General features: G+C 44.5%; 1 protein-coding gene across 2 annotated transcripts; it reads right to left on the reverse strand.

Moving 5' to 3' along the window:
• Positions 1 to 7,111: 7,111 nt before the first annotated feature.
• Positions 7,112 to 18,393, reverse strand: AARSD1 (alanyl-tRNA synthetase domain containing 1). 2 transcript variants are annotated; one of them, XM_036883293.2, is made up of 12 exons: positions 15,333 to 18,393; positions 15,055 to 15,186; positions 13,212 to 13,371; positions 11,914 to 11,971; positions 11,308 to 11,464; positions 11,111 to 11,227; positions 10,793 to 10,923; positions 10,412 to 10,478; positions 10,135 to 10,226; positions 9,644 to 9,698; positions 8,554 to 8,648; positions 7,112 to 7,339 (listed from the first exon to the last, which is right to left on the reverse strand). In XM_036883293.2, the coding sequence occupies exons 1-12, from the start codon at positions 15,369 to 15,371 to the stop codon at positions 7,129 to 7,131; spliced, it is 1,314 nt and encodes a 437-aa protein (XP_036739188.2). In that variant the 5' UTR covers positions 15,372 to 18,393; the 3' UTR covers positions 7,112 to 7,128. The 2 variants fall into 2 exon arrangements, with proteins under 2 accessions (XP_036739188.2, XP_036739189.2); XM_036883294.2 differs by lacking the exons at positions 8,554 to 8,648; positions 9,644 to 9,698.
• Between the last annotated feature and the right edge of the window lie 58 nt (positions 18,394 to 18,451).

The following is an 18,451-nucleotide window of genomic DNA, read 5'->3' on the forward strand; positions in this document are numbered from 1 at the left end:
AAGGAGTCAGGCAGAAAAAGACAAGTACCAAATGATTTCCCTCTTTTGTGGAGTATAACAACAATGTAAAACTGAAGGAACAAAACAGCAGCAGACTCACAGACTTCAAGAAGGGACTAGCAATTACCAAAGGGGAGGGGTGGGGAGGGTGGGTGGGGAGGGAGGGAGAATGGGATTGAGGGGTATTATGATTGGCACACATGGTGTGTGTGAGGTCATGGGGAAGACAGTGTAGCACAGAGAAGGCAAATAGTGACTCTGTGGCATCTTACTACCCTGATGGACAGTGACTACAATGGGGTATAGGAGGGTACTCGATAATATGGGTGAATATAATAACCACATTGTTTTTCATGTGAAACCTTCATGAGAGTGTATATCAATACCTTAATAAAAAAAACCTAAATCTCCCATTGATTTATTTACAACCAGATTCTTATACATTTGCTTAGAGCAAAGAAAAACCGAACTAGCCAGAAATATGGAATGTCATTGTTGCTTTCTATCAGCAATCAAGAGGCAAAAAGATTGTAGGAAGTCGAGAAGCTGAAAAAATGCATTATAGATATAGAATTTCAGGAAGATGGAGAAAAACTGAGAGACAACCTAGAGGTTAACATTCAAGCCTCAGCTTTAAAAAAAGATGAGAAAAGAATAAGAAGCCTGTTGTTGTAGAGCCACTGACAGAATCGATACAAAGGAATTGAGAGGGAATGTGAGCAAATAGAAATAGTGAATGCTGTTTTCTGAATTATGTGAGGGCCCAGCACTATGCTGAATCTCGTCTTGGTGGAATTAAATGCATAAACTATCAAGCATCAATTTATTTGGAGAAGGGTTAAAGCTCTCACAAACACTAGTGACAAGTCCTTTCCAGAAGACCACAGCTCTTCTCTTGATTTCCTGTTTGCATTTTGGGAAACATCTGATTACTCCACATCCCACAGACAAGGCCTTCAGAGGCAATGATGATTAGAAACCTTCTTTCAGGCTGGCTGAACTAGCTGTTCTTTTATCCTTTCTTTTTTCCCCTGGCAGGAGCCTCAGCAACCACAGGCTCACAGCACCCTCTGCTGTAAAATCGCAAAGGGTGCTGCCTGAGTGTAGGGACTGAGACTACCAAAGGATTCTGAAGCAATTTACAAGAGCAGAAGAAATTCAAAATTAGTTTTATACAAAACTTCAGGATGAGTTCATCTTGCTGGCTCCAGACAGAAAAGATAAAGTAAAACATAACCGGACGGCTGAGTATTACCAGCAAGGCGAGTGGAAATCCCCAACTCACCCACACCAAGGTTACAAAACAGGAAAAACACACTTTCTAGCACCATTTGCAAAACAGATGTCATACTGTCTCCATAGAGATCGAGCCCAGGGAAACAGAAAGGGGAGACAAGCAGGCCTAGATGAAAATGTAGAATTAGGGGTTTACCTTTCAGGTCCCCAGAAGAATTAACCTCTGGCTTTTCAAAAAGTTTCAGCATTATAGTGTATGCACCTACCCTAACAGGTAAAATTAGAGGCTACATAGCAAACATAATAATGAAAGGCTTTCACTTCTATTTATAGCTTGCTTACTTGATTCTTTTTCCTTTCCAAAAACACCAGACAGCCTCAAGATTCTTAAATGCCCCTGTTCTAAAATCACTTATTTAACCGTAAGAGATGTTAGTTTATACAAGAAAAGATATTGGTCATATATATAATTTGTGTGATCTTTTAATGTATATTGGTGGACATACCAAGAGGCCACACAGCACAGTGGTTTGGCAAATGGACTTGGGAGCCAGACTGCTGACCTCAGGCAAGCTCCTTACCTCTGCGCCTCAGTATCGTCAGCTGTAAAATGGGGGTGACAATAGATCTATCTCTGGGGTCGTTAGGAGAATTAAATGAGTTGGTATTTGTAAAGTGCTTAGAACAATGCCTGGCAGAACCATGTAAAAGTTGGTTTAACACCCATCAGCAATTTAAAAAAAAACCAAACAAGAGCAAAATAAAAACTGCAGTGGTGCTTCTGTCTCTTTTCACTATTTGCAAATGCAGTTCACAGAGGTTTTACCAAGCCTGCCTCCCTGTGCTCCTGAGGTCTGTTCAGACTGCTGTGTCCCTGCCATCCTCTCTCTGCTGAGGAGTAACACAGGGTTTATCTTCACTAATGGGGAGGAAGGTGGGCCTCTTAAGGGCAGAAGAAATGGCCTAGCAAGTATGGGGGAGGTTTGGGGGAGCAGCCCAAGCTTCACGTCTGTCTTATTCTTTGCCTCCTTGTAACAACCGCATTTAAGGCATTGAAAATATGTATGGCTCACTGACAAGCCCAGCAGCCTCTTCAAGACCCTGGTCACCTTCTGAGGCTGGAGGACAATTCATAGACCCAGAATTTCTATAAAGAAGGGGTTCAGTCCATCAGTAGATGGATGAAAAGAAGAGGTGGTACATATACACAACAGAATATTATTTAGCCATAAAAAGAAAAGAAATCCTGCCATTTGCAACAACATGGATGGATCTAAAGGGTATTATTCTCAGTGAAATAAGCCAGGAGGAGAAAGACAAATACCATATGATTCATTTGTGGGATATAAAAACAAAGCAAAAGAAGGAACAAAACAGCAGTAGACTCATGGACACTGAGAAGTGCCCAGTGGACACCAAGGGGGAGGGGGGTGAGTGGGAGTGGGGGGAGAGAGAAGGGGACTGTTGAACCACTGTGATGTACATTTGATAAAATAAATAAAAATAAAAATAAAAAAAGAAGGAGCTCGGCAATAGCCATCTTGTTGGAAGGGAAACCAGCAGAGCTGTATTAAAACAAACTGATTTTGTTGGCTTGTTAAGCACACTGCTCTGTTTGACATGGCCTGGACGCTAGAGATCATGAGGGGACTAGATTGTCCCCAAGCCTCCCTTGGCACTGCCACAGCCCTCCCCTGCTCTCCTCCCTCCATTATTTTTACTTCACCCGTTCTTTTCCTCTTTGACTTAACAGAATGTATAATCTTACATTTATTTGCTTGTCTTTTTCCTGTCTTCTCCTTGGCCATAAATGCTGTAAGAAGGGACCACAGCTGTGTTATTCACCACTGTGGCCAGTTCCTGAATAGCGTCCAGCATACACAGACACACTACATTCTCAATAAATATCTGTTGAATAATGGAAGAAATCAATTCTGTGATAGTTTCATGTACAGCAACAACATGGATGCTTTGACAAGAACAAGGACTTCGATCTTCACAGGAGAAAAGGTTGATTCCTCCCTTACTTCTGGAAAACTTGGCTCTGAGGTTGGTGTTTGAAGATGAGCGGGGTATCTGCCAGCGAGCCACAGCTGCAGGTTACTTCTGCAGGGAGTTTACAAGGCAGAGAGAAAGCTGTCCCTGCTGAGCACCTCTTCTGCTCTGGATGCAGGCCCAGGTCAGTTAACCAAGACCTACTCTTGTTCCTTAAAGTTAGCTTTGCACTCTGCCAGCCACAGTCTGCACAGATGGTGCTGAACTTTCTGGAAAAAGTAGGAAACTTCTCCATCACTCTTGCCCAAATAGCCCCGGTTGCCCTCCATCAAGGGTGTGTTAGTCATAGCTTGGACCAAATTCAAGGGAGAAATGGGAGAAACAGAAGCTTTTGGCATAGGGTTTTTCAGTAGAGCATGTTGAGCTGTCTGTTTTTCCAGTGGCCTCTGGAGTTTATTTAAGTTCTTATTAAGGGACAGACCTGGTATTCTGGCATAGCCTGGCTGACTCACTTGTTTCCACTCAGGACTAAAGGGTGGGGTAGGGCTACAGGACGTTTAGGCCCAATGACTTGCTAAACTCAATCTGTCTCCTGCTTTGTGGTCACCATTCATCTCAAGTTTTTTGTCTTTCATACTGACATCTGACCTGGGACCTCATGTGCACATACAGTACACAGGAGACCCTCGCTGGTGCCAGCCACACCATCTGTCTCCAGCAACTGATGGCAACTTAAGTCAAAATTTTCTTAAGACAAGAAGGAGCGCCTTCTCACTACTTTCATGCTGTGAAAGTGGGTCATAGCAAATTCCAAAATGTATAATCTATGTGTGTGTACATAAAACAATCACATTTTGCACTAATGAAATACCTATTATTATGTTTGTGCTCATTTAATGTTACTCTAATAAATGATTAAACTCATTCTGCTGTTTTCTGGTAAACCTCACAAGACTATCCACCCGTCCCCTGAACAGACGTTCCTCTCCTCCCCTCCCCAGGGCATTCAATTAGGGCCCCCTTGATATCCGTGAATAACATCACCAGCTCAAAAACAGCTCCTTTATTCTCCCTTTCTTTATACAACTAATCAGTGTTTTTGCATAATTTGCCCAAGTGTTTATGCATTTTTCTAATTGAAGTATTTCAGAAACTTCCTTCTTTCTTAGGACACTGTGTTCACATCCTCATTGCCAAGTCAAGGAACTGAAGCTCAGGGAGAGACTCAGGAGGGAGGCCAGACACCCTGGTTTGCGACTGTGGTTCTGGCCTCACGTGTGGCGCAATCCTTTTGCTCTTAGAAGTGCCCGGGGTTGGATAATAAATTATACGGCCACTCTAGGTCTATGTGACCAAAACTCATCTGGGTGACGGCAAGCCTCCAGGCCCCTGCTCTTTCTGTGACACCCCGAAGAAACAGATACATGGATGGGCACAGGGAGATCGCACACAAGAAAATGAATTCAAAGGGGGGTCTCTGTTCGAAGGGCATCCTGCCCGAGTCAAGTTAAGGAACCTTCTGCGAAGCAAATACTCCTTCCCCTTCTCCCACTGATGAAGCCATTTTATACTGCATGACTTTTATACTATGGTTTTGTCTCAAAACACGGCACTCATTTAATGAGAAGCAAGATGCAGTGAAGGGCACAGTATGCTGCCATTTATGTTTCAAAAGAGGGAAGATTTATGCCCATCTATGAAAAACTACTACCAGAAGCTATATAAGAGATTGGGAACAGTAGTTGTCTCTGGCAAGGAAAACTGGTGGCTCAGGGGCAGGGTTGGAGAAAGACTTTTAAGAAATATATTTTTAAAATGTCAGTGATGCCTTTTATACCTCTAGGCAGCCTACTGGTGCTGCACCAAGGCCTAAATTTTGTCTCAGAACCTCAAATCCCCTCCTGCCAGGGGCCTCCTGCAGCCCAGCCCTCCCACTAACCCACCTCCCGGCTCGGGCTGAAGTCCTCACTCGACTCCAGTCCCTGTCAAGTCGGCTGCTGTGTGGCTCTCAATCTTACCAGACAAGTTGCTCCAGCTATTGTCTTTGGGAGACTAATTGGACCATCACTCTCTCCTTAGGGGGTCTTGACACATGAGTAAAAAATGGTTTTCCCCCACTAGAGCTGCATCCTTCAGTCCTCTCGTTAAGCCATGCCGCAGCCAGCAGCTCCTTTAACGATGCTCCCTCGGGACTGATGGAAAGCGCGGACCACAACCAGAGCCACACCACCTCCCCTGGGTGGCAGTCTTCTTATTTCTCCTCTGTTAGTTTCATCCTGGATGTCTACACCTTGACCATCTTTGCTCTGGTTAAAGTTAACTGTGGATGGATCTGAGTGTTAGGTTGATTGAGAAAACAAATGTTTATAAGTCAATACACTAGATGCCCACTCAGTTCCTTCCAACAAAGTCCTACAAAGCCTGCTCCCTGCCTGTCCCAGTCTCTCTAGCAGGTACAGCTGTGGAGTTTTCTCTTGTAGGAATTTTACCAGAATAAAGCCCTTGTGTGAACAAGGAGACAAACATCTAAACCAAAGCCATGTGCAGGTAGCTGCTGGGTTCAAAGCAGCTTCTCTTGGGCTCAATCATAGCTCCCAAGCAACTTAGGCAAGTGCCCAATGCCGGCACCCACGTCCGCAGCCGCACTGCCACGGATGAGGTTCTCCTGGTGGTGGTGTAGGGGCAGCTACGCCTGTATTTACAGCGAGTTCTCAGCCTGCAGGTGATCAATAATTACACATTCCTAGGTCACCTCTGGGAACCACGAGGTGTTTTTCTTGAACACACAGTGAGTACATTACGTCATGACACCCCAGAGAACTAGAACTGCCACTGCTGCCACTTACCTGGTGAGGACACCAAAGGTCCAGGAGACAGGATACCTTTCCCAAGGCAAGTAAGTGACAGAGCAGCATTTTTTTCAGTTGTATTCTTAAATGGTGAAATATAACCTCATGGAATAAAATATAACTCTAGACGCCAATGACTAATTATAAAGCAAACACGTAAGGAACAGGAAACTGCTGGCGCCCCAGAACCCAGCCTGCCATCTGCATCTCGGCTCCCTTCTCCAACCCACTTCACTCCCGTACACCAGAGGTAAAAGCTGTCCTGACTTTTTAAAGCAATCATTTCCTTGCTTTTCTTTAGTTTTATCACCTATAGATGCACAACAGTCAGGATTTCTACTCAAGTCTATGCAACTCCAAACTATCTTAACCTTGAGATAATTCTTATTTTATCAGTTTCTGAAAGAGAAGTTTAAAGCTTCCATCAATTGTGAATTTATCTGTTTTTCCTTTTATGTTTGTCAATGCTGGCTTTATGTATTTTGAGGTTGTTAGTAGATACAAATTTGGAACTATTTTATCTTCCTTTTATCATGACATGTCCCTGAGCTCTAATAATGATCTCAAACTCTCCTTTGCCTGATATTAATAATACTACACCATCATTTTTTGGGCTAGTCTTCTGTGGTTATCTTTTCCTACCCTTTTTCTGCCTTAATAACAGACTTGGAGCATCTTTCTCCTATATATTTTTGTGGCTTCTTGACTTATTTGCAAAGTCACTTTTTAGTTTGGAAACATAGGGCTAGGAAAATAAGAAAAATAAGAAAGCAAGAAAATATTAATGAATCTAAACCCTAGGTCAAGTCAAGCCTGCAGACTGACTCTACTCCCCTCAGGCAGCTGTAGTTCTACATGAAGAAAGGTTGCAGCTGGGTTTAGATAAACATTTCATCACCCTAACACTCATTCCCATAGGTTATGCCTAATAGGGGCCAAATTAGAAAGCTGTTTATTCAGATACTTATTGTATAAGCCTACTACAGTATGCTGTATCAATTAGTCATGTAAAGTATGTGGTACCACAACCATTTTAAGTCAAGCTATTTTATTGTCCAAGAGATTCCGTAGTCCTTGGAGACCCATTCTCAAGTGCAGGAGCGCCGGGGAGGCGCCCCGGTCCCCACTCCTCAGCACCCTGTGTGCTGACGTAGTCCTGGAGAAGAGCCCGCACCTCCGCCCGCCGGCTCATCTTGGTGGCCTTCCCCTGAAAGCGGCCCTTCTTCCCCGCTCCTTTGCCTTCCAGTACCTCAGCCACCCTGGGGAGGAGAGAGATGGTCAGAGAAGAGGTCTTCAAGGGCAAAGCCACAAAGAAACTAAGGGAGCCCGCAGTCTTTCCCCGAGGGCGAAAGGGAGGCAAAGAAGGAGTAGATGGCTTCTAGAAATCCTTCTTAAACATACTTGCACATGTGTACAGATACATGAACCATGTTTATTGTAAGAGTGAAAAACTGGAAACAACAGAAGTTGCTGTTTAGCAACAGGGGGCGAGGAAAGTCAGGGTGACCTCCAAAGAGCAGGAGGAATGTGCAGAGGGGTCAGGGGCTACAGACGCCACCACCTGTCGGAGCAGCAGCAAAGCGAGCTGGGGTGAGTGTGAAAGGTGAGGCTGCAGCACCCTGGACAAGCCTGTCCTGTCTGCAGAGGGCAGCCACGGTTCATTTCCCTGCAGCGACTACCACGTGGGAACGCAGGCCGTGGTGCCAGAGTGTGCCTTTTTTTCTATTCATTGAGATAAGCTAGAATTATGTTTTTGTATGAAAATCTCCTACATTTTAAAATATAACAACTCATTTTGAAAATGTTAAAAAGTACATGGGCCAAACCAGTCTATAGGCCACATCTGGCTGACTGCCAGGAATGTTTCCTTTAAATTCTTGTTTTCCTTCAGTGCTTTACAGTGAACACATATTCATCAGAGCCAATCAGAACTTTGAAAACCTTAAATGCCACATAGAATATGGGGCACTATACTTTCTAATTTAAAATAAGAAAATTACAGTAACATTAGGGTAAAGAAGTTCAACAACATTCTAATTTTTCCATAACAAGTGTATCAATACCCACTTTGATTTAGTCCCACAATCCTAATTTTTTTCTCCAATAAGTTTGTGCCTCCGCTTTGCTGCTGCTGTCTCAAGCACTTGCTTTATCTGCCTAGTGATGATCGGCCACCATACTCACATATCACTTATGAATCTCAATTTCTAAAAGAAAAAACAGGCAGCACCTGAGACTTGGAGCCAAAAACCTGGTTTGAGTCCCAGTTCTGCCACTTTAACTGGGCGATGTCAGGCATGTGACGTGACATCCCCCATCTGTATGTCGTGGTGTGGATAATTATTTCTGCTCAGCCCACCTCACAGGCCCGAACATGAGATTGCAGGGTGGTGACCCTTTTCATCAGTCAAGGGCTGTATTAGCAGGTGAGGCTTACAGGCTCTCCCACCCTGCAAGGCAGTCCACAGATTACCTGGGCCCCAGGGTCTCCACGGCCTCAGCTGGCCCTGCCAGTAAGAAGAGCCCAGCACCTTTCTCATCGCCCACAGTTAAGAACAGGAGGGTCTCCTAGGAGGTAAGACAAGGAGATGACCCTGATACAGAAGGATGTGGGGTTGATCCCTCTAAACCCTTCATTCTCTTCAGCACCAAAAATAGGTTTCTCCTCCTAAACCATGGGTGATATTCTTGACAAGTGATCATGCAGACCTGCCAGTCTGGTCCACCAGGACTAAGAAACTTCTTGAGAGTGACTACGGACACTTAGGTTAAACATTAAGGAGGCAGATGGCTGCAGCCATGGCCAAGCATAAATGCTTTTCATGATCTGAGTCCCACCAACCTTTGTAGCTTAGTCACCAGAGCACGCCCTGCACCCTGCACCTGCCATTGCCTAAACCTCATGTTCCCCTCTGCCTGGCTGCCTTTGCCCCCTGGTCGGTCTGGTGACCGCTAAAGCAGTCTTCAAGGCCCTTCCCCTGGAGCTCTCCCCCCTCCCCACTTTCAGGCAGTGTTTTCTTCCACCTGTCCATTTGCCACCCAAAATTACAGATGCTGACACGCACGTGTCTCCCAGACTAGAGAGCATGCACCTTGAGTGCCAGCAAATTCTACACAGAATCATGAAAAGATATACACAGTGCCTAGCACAGAGTAGGCACTCCACAGAATGTTTTCTGGAGTACATTTGAAAGACAACCCTGGAACTCACCAAGTCCCACACTGTCATGATGGGCAGGGATACCTGAGGCCAGAGGCAAAGAGGAAGGAGAGGGATGGCCTTCAAAGGGCCGAGCCAACTGTCCATTCTAAATCAGGCACACAGCACATGTAAATCTGGGTGGCTCAGGCTGGTAAATGTCACAGCCACAAAAGGTCAGTATCACAGACGTAGTTCAGCACCTAAAGTTGAGCCTGGCTCACAGCTAGTGCTCAGAAAACAGCACTGAATGAATTTCTATTCCCAACTCTTCATATGTTCATGTGGAGGGACTTGGGCTAAACTAATGCCCCTCACTACCGTCTCTACCCAAAGTGGACAGAGTATCTCGTGCTCCTCTTACCTCTGACCCAATCTCATTGACAATGATATTCATGAACTCAGAATCACCCTCCTTCCTACAACAAAGGACAGACATTATTAAGACCCAGGTTGGAGTGGCAGCTGGGAAACCTGCAAGAAGCCTGCCTAGCTCCTCCTCGTGAGGAGGCCTTGCTACTGTGTGTCCGTGCAAAGTCCCAGGCTCCCTCGGCAAAGAGAAGGATATCCCTCTCAACCTCAGCAGCTTATAACAAGCTCTGCATATGTTTCTATCTCCCTTAATTAGGATTCACCCAGATAAGATGACCTCTGGAAGATGGTGAAGGAGGTGCTAATATAAATTAGTGTTAGAGTGAAGATGTTCGTATCAAAACCAGGAGATCTGGTAGGTAACACATTTCTTAAAGTCTACTAGGCCTTGAGAACACCAGTGAGTGACCCGCTCCCTCTACACACTACATACAGGGGAGAGGCTGAGCCCTAAGCCTACACTGCCCAGGCCTTGCCTCTCACCTGTGTAATGTGACCACGCCTCCCCAGGCGGGGCTGCTCCTAAGGCTGTGGGCGATGTGCACAGCCAGGTCTCTCAGCAGACTGAGGTTGTTCTGAAATGGATGCCATAACTCAGCAGACAAAAGGGATAATAAGAGTGAGCCCCATCCCCCTTCCACTTCGTTCTCTCCTCACTCCCCACTCTGGAAATTATGTCTGGTTAGGCAGAGAGGTCAAGGCTGGGGAGCCTGTTTCAGGCAGAGCCCATGCCCACTCCATCCTCCAAAGAAGACGTTACCTTCTGCAGGAGCTTCGTGACATTCTGTAGCTTCTTCACCGCTTCGACATGATCCTCTGCTCCACACCTGCAAGACAAATGTCCGTGGAGACCTGGCCAGCTTCCCAGCTGCTTTTGGTGTAGGGCACAAATCAGTGATGCCCTTCTTGAGTTAGTCTCCCTCTAGACGGGCACCGGGGACATTCCAAGGAAGCCTCTTAGGCAACAAAAAGGAATAAACCATTTTGTATGAGTCTGATTTGCTATCCAAAGCATTTTATCATTTTTATTTGCATCTCACCTCCCAGAGATAAGAGACTATTCCATCTACCTTCCAGGTAGGAAAGCCAAGCTGCGGGGTGAGAGGCTCTGAGAAGCAGGAGACAGTGGGAGGGGGCATACTTAAGCAGAGCGGTCAGTGCCTTTTCAGTTCCGTGACTTCTCTCCATCCACTTGAGCACCCGGTTCCCAGCCAGAAATATCAGGTTGGTTTTGTTCTTTTTCCCCTTCTCAGTGCCCAGAATTTTAATGACCTACATGAGACAAAGGGCAGCGCACACATGCATGAACCAGTGGGTGCTAGCCTTGCAGCTCCGAGACACCCGACCTCCCCCAGCTCAGAAGCAATGAAGGAGCAATTTCACCCAGGACCCTTCAATCATTCCCCTCTACCACTGCCGACACTCGCTGTCCCAACCGCTTGAGCCCTTCCTCACCTACCTGAAGGTCACTGAGATTGCTCACGTGGGTCCCACAGCACATGTTGGAGTCAACGCTGTGGATGGTAACAACTCGAATGGGCCCAGCATGATCATCTGGTAAACCGCGGCCCCTCACCTGGAACACAGGGGAGGAGAAGGGCTGTGTAGCCCCCTGAGGGCCCTTCTGCAGAAGCCGCCCCCTGGCTCTCCCCTCACCTTCTCCACCTCAGGATCATCCAGGCTCATTTCTTGCACATTCACGGGCAGTCGATCTCTGATTTTTTCATTGACACTCTGCTCAATGGCAGCTACTTGCTCTGCAGTCACAGAGGGGCCGTCCAGCTCAACCACACTCCGGAGTCGCCCTAACTCCCTGCCAGAAGAAGTGAAGTGGTCACTGGATGCTGATGGTGACAACAATGGTAACATAAGAAAGTTTATACCTTATAAAGAATGTTCATGTAAGTATCTTATTCAACCTCACAAAAATTCCACAAGGTAAGGATTGCCATTCCCACTTTACGGGTAAGGGGTAGTAAGGAACATGATCAAGGCCATGCAGCCAGGATTCACCCTCTAGGTCTCTGGGCTCCAAATTCCACATTCTTTCCTAAGCAAAAGGCAGATGTCTCTTCTGTCATCCTCATGTTTCCCCAAGACACACAAGGTCACCCACCACCCCATCTTCATGGGGCACAGGAAAACACAGCAGACTTTGAACGTTACCCTTTCTTTTATTCTCTTACCCCTGACCCATTACTGAGAAAGGAGCTCGTGAACAGAGACCCAGGCCCTACAGTTAGTCTTATGACTCCTGCTTACCATGATGTTGTCTTTAGCCCAAACAGGTGATCAGCAACTGCTGTGATGAGATGCTGCCCTGAGCAGAGAACAGGACAGGAGGAGAGTGAGAAGCCCAGACAGCCACATACTCCCACAAAGATATCATCTCAGAAATGCTCCTTGTTGAAGACCTACTAGGCACTGGGTAATACTCTTGAGAGATTTATTGAAAATCCTCATGAAAATTCTGCAAAGAGGCTTTAATGATACCATTTCACAAATAAGGAAACTGGGGCCTAGACAGATCAAATAACTCGCCAAGGCAATATAGCTTCTCAGAAGCAGGATTTGAATTCATGTTCTAATGTGCCACTTTCATTCATTCAACAAAGATTTATCAAGTACCTACCACACATACTTGTCATTAGATACCAGCAGTACCCCTGATTGATGACAGTGAGGAGGAGAAAGAAAAGCAATTAACTGTGCAGGCCAAGGGAACAAGACAACCAAAGGTCCTGAAGGAAAGAAGCAGGATGAGAAAAGGAATTGAGAGAAAGAAGGCTGGCATGGCCAGAATGCAGAGAGCAACTGGGAGGGGCACCAGATGAGGCTGGAGCATTAGACAAGCGCCAGCCCAGGTAGGGCTTGAAGGCCATGACAAGAAGTTTGGCTTTATCATAAGCTACAGGAAGCCTTCAAATAGCTTCAAGAAGGGGAGTGACATGATCAGATTTCCATTTTTAAAAGAATATTCTGGCTGCTTCGTGGAGAATGGGCTACAAAGAAGCGAAACTGAGTGTGGGAAGGCTAGCCTGGAGGCTATGTCAGAGGTCTGGGGAAAGAAAATGAGAGCTAGGACTAGGATAATTGTGCTGACAGTGCAAGGAAGTAGCAAAGTAGTTAGATAATAAACTGATGGGACCATAGCTGCCAGGCTATCTCCAAAGAGGTTCTGAGACCTAAGCTACTGGGTGGATGCTGATACCATGCATTGAACACAGAGAATGCTTGCAAACGCCAAGTCAGGGGGAAGGAGTGACTTTTTAATGCCATTTTGGTCATTTTTAGTTTAAGAAACCTATGGCAAGTACAGATACAGATGTCAAGTGGGAAGTTGGTAATACTCAAATGCAGCAGTTATTCTAACACCTTTAATTGCTCATACTGCTTTTACAACACATATCATAGCCTGCCTGAATTGGAGCTGAGGCTGAACATGTCTGTCTCTCCTAAAAGTGAACTCCTAGAGAACCCAAACCGCATTTCAATCATCAGGGCATTCCCACACAAAGCGACTACCCCTCCTGTAGGTTCCCTCATCCCACCCCACCTACCTGAATGCTGCTGCATGTGGTCAAACCTCCGCTCCCAGTCTACCCGGACCTGGACCTCGGTCCCAGCAGTCAGAGGTGTGTGTGTGAAATGATCAGCCTGGGCTCCCCGGCGCGTCACTCTCAGCACAGAGATGTCATTGATTGTACCACGGTCATCAGGCTGGGGAAAGAAGTAAAGAAAATGAGTGGTGGGAGGCAAGTCTTGTCCTACCTCCTGAATACAGAGACCCTCCAGCGAAAGTGCATGAAAAATACACCGGAAATTTGGGATCCCCTAAGGGAGAAGAGGTGGCAATGGCAAGTGAAGCATCTACTTTGTTCCATGAGGGGACTGTCTCTGTTCTCTTCACTCTGAGCACCTACATTTCAGAACAGAGTAACAGAATGAATACAAAAATTCTAACTACAGCAATGAAGATTTTAGTAAAACCCGAAGAACCTTAATCCTCACCCTCATTGCCTTAGTTATCCTTCAAGTTTCTAAAATGATCTGAATTTTCCTCACTCCCTTTACTCCATTTTCTGCGCTACTACTATAATTAGATTTTGAAAAGATATCAAGTGACAACTGCTTATGAGACACTGTGTGGCCCAAAAATACAATGTAAAAAGGATACAGTCACTCATGCAACTTAAGAATCTAAAGAATATAGACATGCAAACAGATCACTGCAGCATGATCTACAACATACCACAGAACGAAAAAGTGCATTGTTGTAGAGGAGCTCAAAGGGAAGAGGTCTAACAGTCTCAGGAAATCAAGGAAGACTTCCTGAAAAAAGTAATGTATCACATGAAACCTTCTATAGATGCTGGAGGTCACAAGTTTTCCTTCAGCCATTCAGAAAACCTCCATGTTCAGAAAATCGCTGTAATAATGACACTGATATGACTTTGGTGCTTTCTCACCATCAACTTTATTCAGCGTGTTCTTCCCTCACGTCACTTCTTTACCTAAGTACCTCCATGGCTCACCAAAGCTTCCTCAACGAAAGTCCACACATCTTAACACATCCTTTAAGGCCCTCTGAACTGGCCCCCACTTACCTTTCCAAAGTCATCTCCAGCCTATCATCAACACACACGATAGGCTCCAACTGTACTGGACCATTTGCAGTTAACTAAACTTGTCAGATTCCTTCAGGTCTCCTTCCCTTTGTACTATGATCTCTGTGGGAAAAGTCTCTCTCATAATACCTGCTCTGGTATTACTATCCTCCTTTCCCATGTTCACATTAGACTGTTCCTTCCCCATCACAGCACTGATCAGTTTGCCCTCTGTTGGGTTCCATCAGGATAATCTTCTTCAGTAACTGTCAAATACCCAAAGCAAATTCCTATCTCAGGGCCTTTGCACTTACTATTCTTTCTACCTGAATTATTTCCCTCTCCACCAGGAGATAATGGCAATGGCTTACCGCCTCACTTCACTTAGGTCTCTACTGAAATAACTTGTCCCCTCCCTAGGAGAACTTCCCAGCACTCTCTTTCCCTCACGTTTTCATTTTCTTTATAGCACTTATCATACCTTGCATACTACTTATATCCCCTCACCGTTTGGTCTGTTCTCTCCAGTAAATATTCAATGTACATACAGACACTGTCTTGTTCACCCCTTATCCTTACAGCCTAGAATACTACCCAGAATGTGTTATGGCTAGATACGCATTTGTTCATAAACATCTATTGAATGAAGAAATCAACTGAACTAACTTCCATTATGGTGGTAGCGGGGCGGGGGGTGGTGGTGGTGTGGACAGAGCGGCGGGGAGCATTTCCCACCTAAGCAGAAAGGCATTAGCGGTTTTCTGGGAAGGGGTGAGGTGAAGGACGGGCCTGGTACCTGTCCCCCGCCCTCGGGGAAAAGCAACGTGTCTTCCAGCACCACTTGGAAGCCACTCAGCACTTCTTTCTTGCCATTGCTTCCTTCGATCTGCAGCTCCGCGGGACGGCAGGAGACCACGGTGGTGGTGAACTGGACAGAGGTTGAGGGAAGAGGCCCCGACCGCAGCCCTCAGCACCGGGACTGAATCCGCCTCGGCACTCCCTCCACGCGGCGCCCCCTTCCCCGCACTGCCCCATGCGCTCGGCAACCCCCGCTCCCTCGCCCAGCAGCCGCACCTCCCGGGCGTAGCTGTCCCGCTGACACCGGAACGCCATGGCTCGCGTCGCCCAGCACGCGGGGACACGCCCACACCGGAACGCCGCGGGGTGGACGGAGAACAGCGCGGGACAATCTTCACTCCGGGCGCCTCTCGCGCAGAAGCAAAGGACAAAGAATGGGGCGCGGTTTGGACAAATTTATTGAAAATGCGACTTGCAGATGTTCCGAGTTGTTAGTAACTGTTTTAAAACTTTGAAAAGGACAGAAGACAGAACCAAACTGCGGCCAGAACTTGTCAAGGCACTTAGCTTATTAGCCCCAGGGATACACTTCGGCCAGACGAATCCCGACTGGGTAGAAGTGGGAATGGTACTGGCTTGCACACGCAGCAGCGATGCTCAATGGGACTGTAATGCAAGCCGTGTATTTTATTGAAATCAACAAATCTAGAATATTTTCATCATGTAATGGTATTTTTAAATAAGTGAGGGGTTTTTTTCGCAAGAAATTTTCAAAACCTGGTGTCTATTCTACACTTAACAGCACATCTCAGTTAGGACTAGCCCCATTTCAAGTACTCAGTAACCAGTGTGACCAGTCTTACTCAACTGGGCAATGTAGGCAGAGGTTAACAGCAATTAATAAACTGCAATCAGTGCCTTAAGACGTTAAAAGTATTAAAAACGTAAAACTTCCTGCTCTTTTAAGTCAACAAAAAGTTTGAAGAATCCACGTTTCAGAATTAGAATTTTTCAGATTTTAGGCAGTAATGCAGAGCACACCCCATTTGTTATGTAGCACTCCATTTGGAACTCCAGAGCAATACCATGTAGCCAAGCACTTTAATATTTATGCTGAGACATAAATACACTAAATGGAATAAATAAAGACTACGGGTCAGGTTTTGCTGCCAAATGAGTTAAGTGTCAATTTTTAAAAAATCTGTTTTCAGAACTTCTCTGTTTTCAGAACTGTAGATAAAGGAGCCTATGCTATACAAGTTTGAGTCGCAACTCTTATTGTGACCCGTTAGATCATCTATGAAGACATAATTATTTTACAAGGTTGGTATGAGGTTCCAACTTTTTAATGAGATACTATATAAAAACTTAGTAAATTGTAAAGCATGATACAAATACAGCTTTGTATTATCAGTTTTCTTTAAAAAATTTAAGGACTAATGTCAACAGCAAAAGGGTCAAAACACTTGGCTGGAGCACATTAAAAGATATCTGAATCACTAAGAAAAATAAACAATGAACAATCTCATAACTTAAGGCAAATTAAAACAGATACAATTTACCTTGGCAAATACCTAAAAGGTTTTGGAGAATGGAGCTCTCTCATTGCTGGGAATGGGAATTGGTGCAGTTTCATCTAAGAGCAGCTTGCACCCAACAGCTACCAAAATATTCAAATGTACCTACTCTGATTTAGCAATTCTACTTCTAGAAATTTACCCTGCTGATATTCTTGCCAGATAGGTAAAGATCTACATTTTTAAATGTTTATTGTGACATTGTTTGAAAATTGAAAAAGACTAACAACCTAAATGTTAGTTAATAAGGAACCAGTTAAATTATGGAAAATGTATTCAATTGAATAACATGTATCCATGAAAAAGAGATTTTTGTACACTGATTTGGAAAGAGCTCCAATATATATTAAGTGAAAAACGCAGGACACAGGACATATATAGTAAAATTCCAATTGTGTACACACACACACACACAGCATTTGCTTAAACATGTATTGTTATAGTACATGTATATAAACAATCATAGTTTATGCTCCATGTCATATAGTTTGATACACTACATATAACTATATAATTATATAATATAAACTATAGGTATTATGGAATTTATCATGTTTACAGTACATATACAGATACAAAATAGAGACTGCACAAAGCATTAACAGTTGTTACATGAGGTAGATAGACATGAGCAGCTGGGGAAGGGGAAGATAAAGTTCAAGGAAAGACTGCCCAAACTGCCCAAGCAAGCAGTCCCACCAGAAGACTACAAAGCCTTTGCCAGGAGATGACTTCTTGCCTATCAGACAAGGCCAAACCGGTCCCAACGCTGGCACAATAGAACAAAACTAGGAACCGTGCAAACCACACCTCCTCATAATCCCATTAAAATAAAATTGTGGTTTTGCTCCCATCTTCCCGCGCCCTAATGGGCTTTTCCGTGTGTTTGGGAAAAGACATGGGCCCCAACAGGAATGGGTGTAGAACTACAGCTGTCAATCAAATAGCCTCACCCTGTCAATCAAAGGAAGTGCCTCCCAGCTAGGTAGTGATAAATAGACCCCCCCCAAGGTTCCACCCCTTAAAACTATATAATTATACAGCTTTGTATTATCAGTCTTCTTTAAAAAATTTTTAAAAGTCTGCTTTGACTCTGTCCCACTCCTTCCTTGGAGTGTATTCAAATAAAACTTTAATTCTGCTTTGCTTCTGCGTCTCTGCCTTTTCATTCTTTGTTGAGGTGGGAACAAGAATTAAGGAGAACTAACTCAACCCGTAACAGTTACCCTTACTGAAGGGGTGCAAATTTCACTTTAAATTTTATACCCTTCTATATACTATTTTAATTTTTTTAACTATGTCCATATATTACTGATATAAATTCTAAAGTTTAATTTTTAAAAACAAATCTCAATACTTTAAGTATTATTTTTATTAGTGATTCAAATTTCTCTTAATGTACTCCATCCATGCATTTTGTCCATTTTGCTGTTGACATTAGTCCTTAAACTTTTTAAAGAAAACTGATAATACAAAGCTGTATTTGGATCATGCTTTACAATTTACTAAGTTTTTTATAAAGTGTCTCATTTTTAAAAAATTGGAACCTCATATCAATATTATAAAATAATTAGGTCTTCATAGGTGATCAACATAGTTTAAGTCACTCAAAAAATGTGTGTGGATGAATGGCGTAGCAAATGAATGGGGTAGCAGATGAGTGGAAAAGTAAACAGACATAGACATTAACTAAGGTAAAAATTAGCTGTAAAAGTATAGGAAACTGACATGGGTTTCTGGCTGTTCTAGGTGTGGCAGTATTAGCCACATGATTGGTTCCAATCTGCTCCTAACATCCTCCTTCCAATCTCTACAATG

Source organism: Manis pentadactyla, chromosome 4 (assembly GCF_030020395.1).
Source record: "Manis pentadactyla isolate mManPen7 chromosome 4, mManPen7.hap1, whole genome shotgun sequence".
NCBI lineage: Eukaryota > Metazoa > Chordata > Mammalia > Pholidota > Manidae > Manis > Manis pentadactyla.

Coding starts and splice junctions, on each gene's coding strand:
- AARSD1 (XM_036883293.2), bottom strand. CDS start 15,371: ATGGCGTTCCGGTGTCAGCGGGACAGCTACGCCCGGGAG. Junction 13,372..15,054: donor TCCCCGAGGGCGGGGGACAG/GTACCAGGCCCG, acceptor TTCTTTCCCCAG/CCTGATGACCGTGGTACAAT. Junction 11,465..11,913: donor GGGCTAAAGACAACATCATG/GTAAGCAGGAGT, acceptor TTCTTCTGGCAG/GGAGTTAGGGCGACTCCGGA.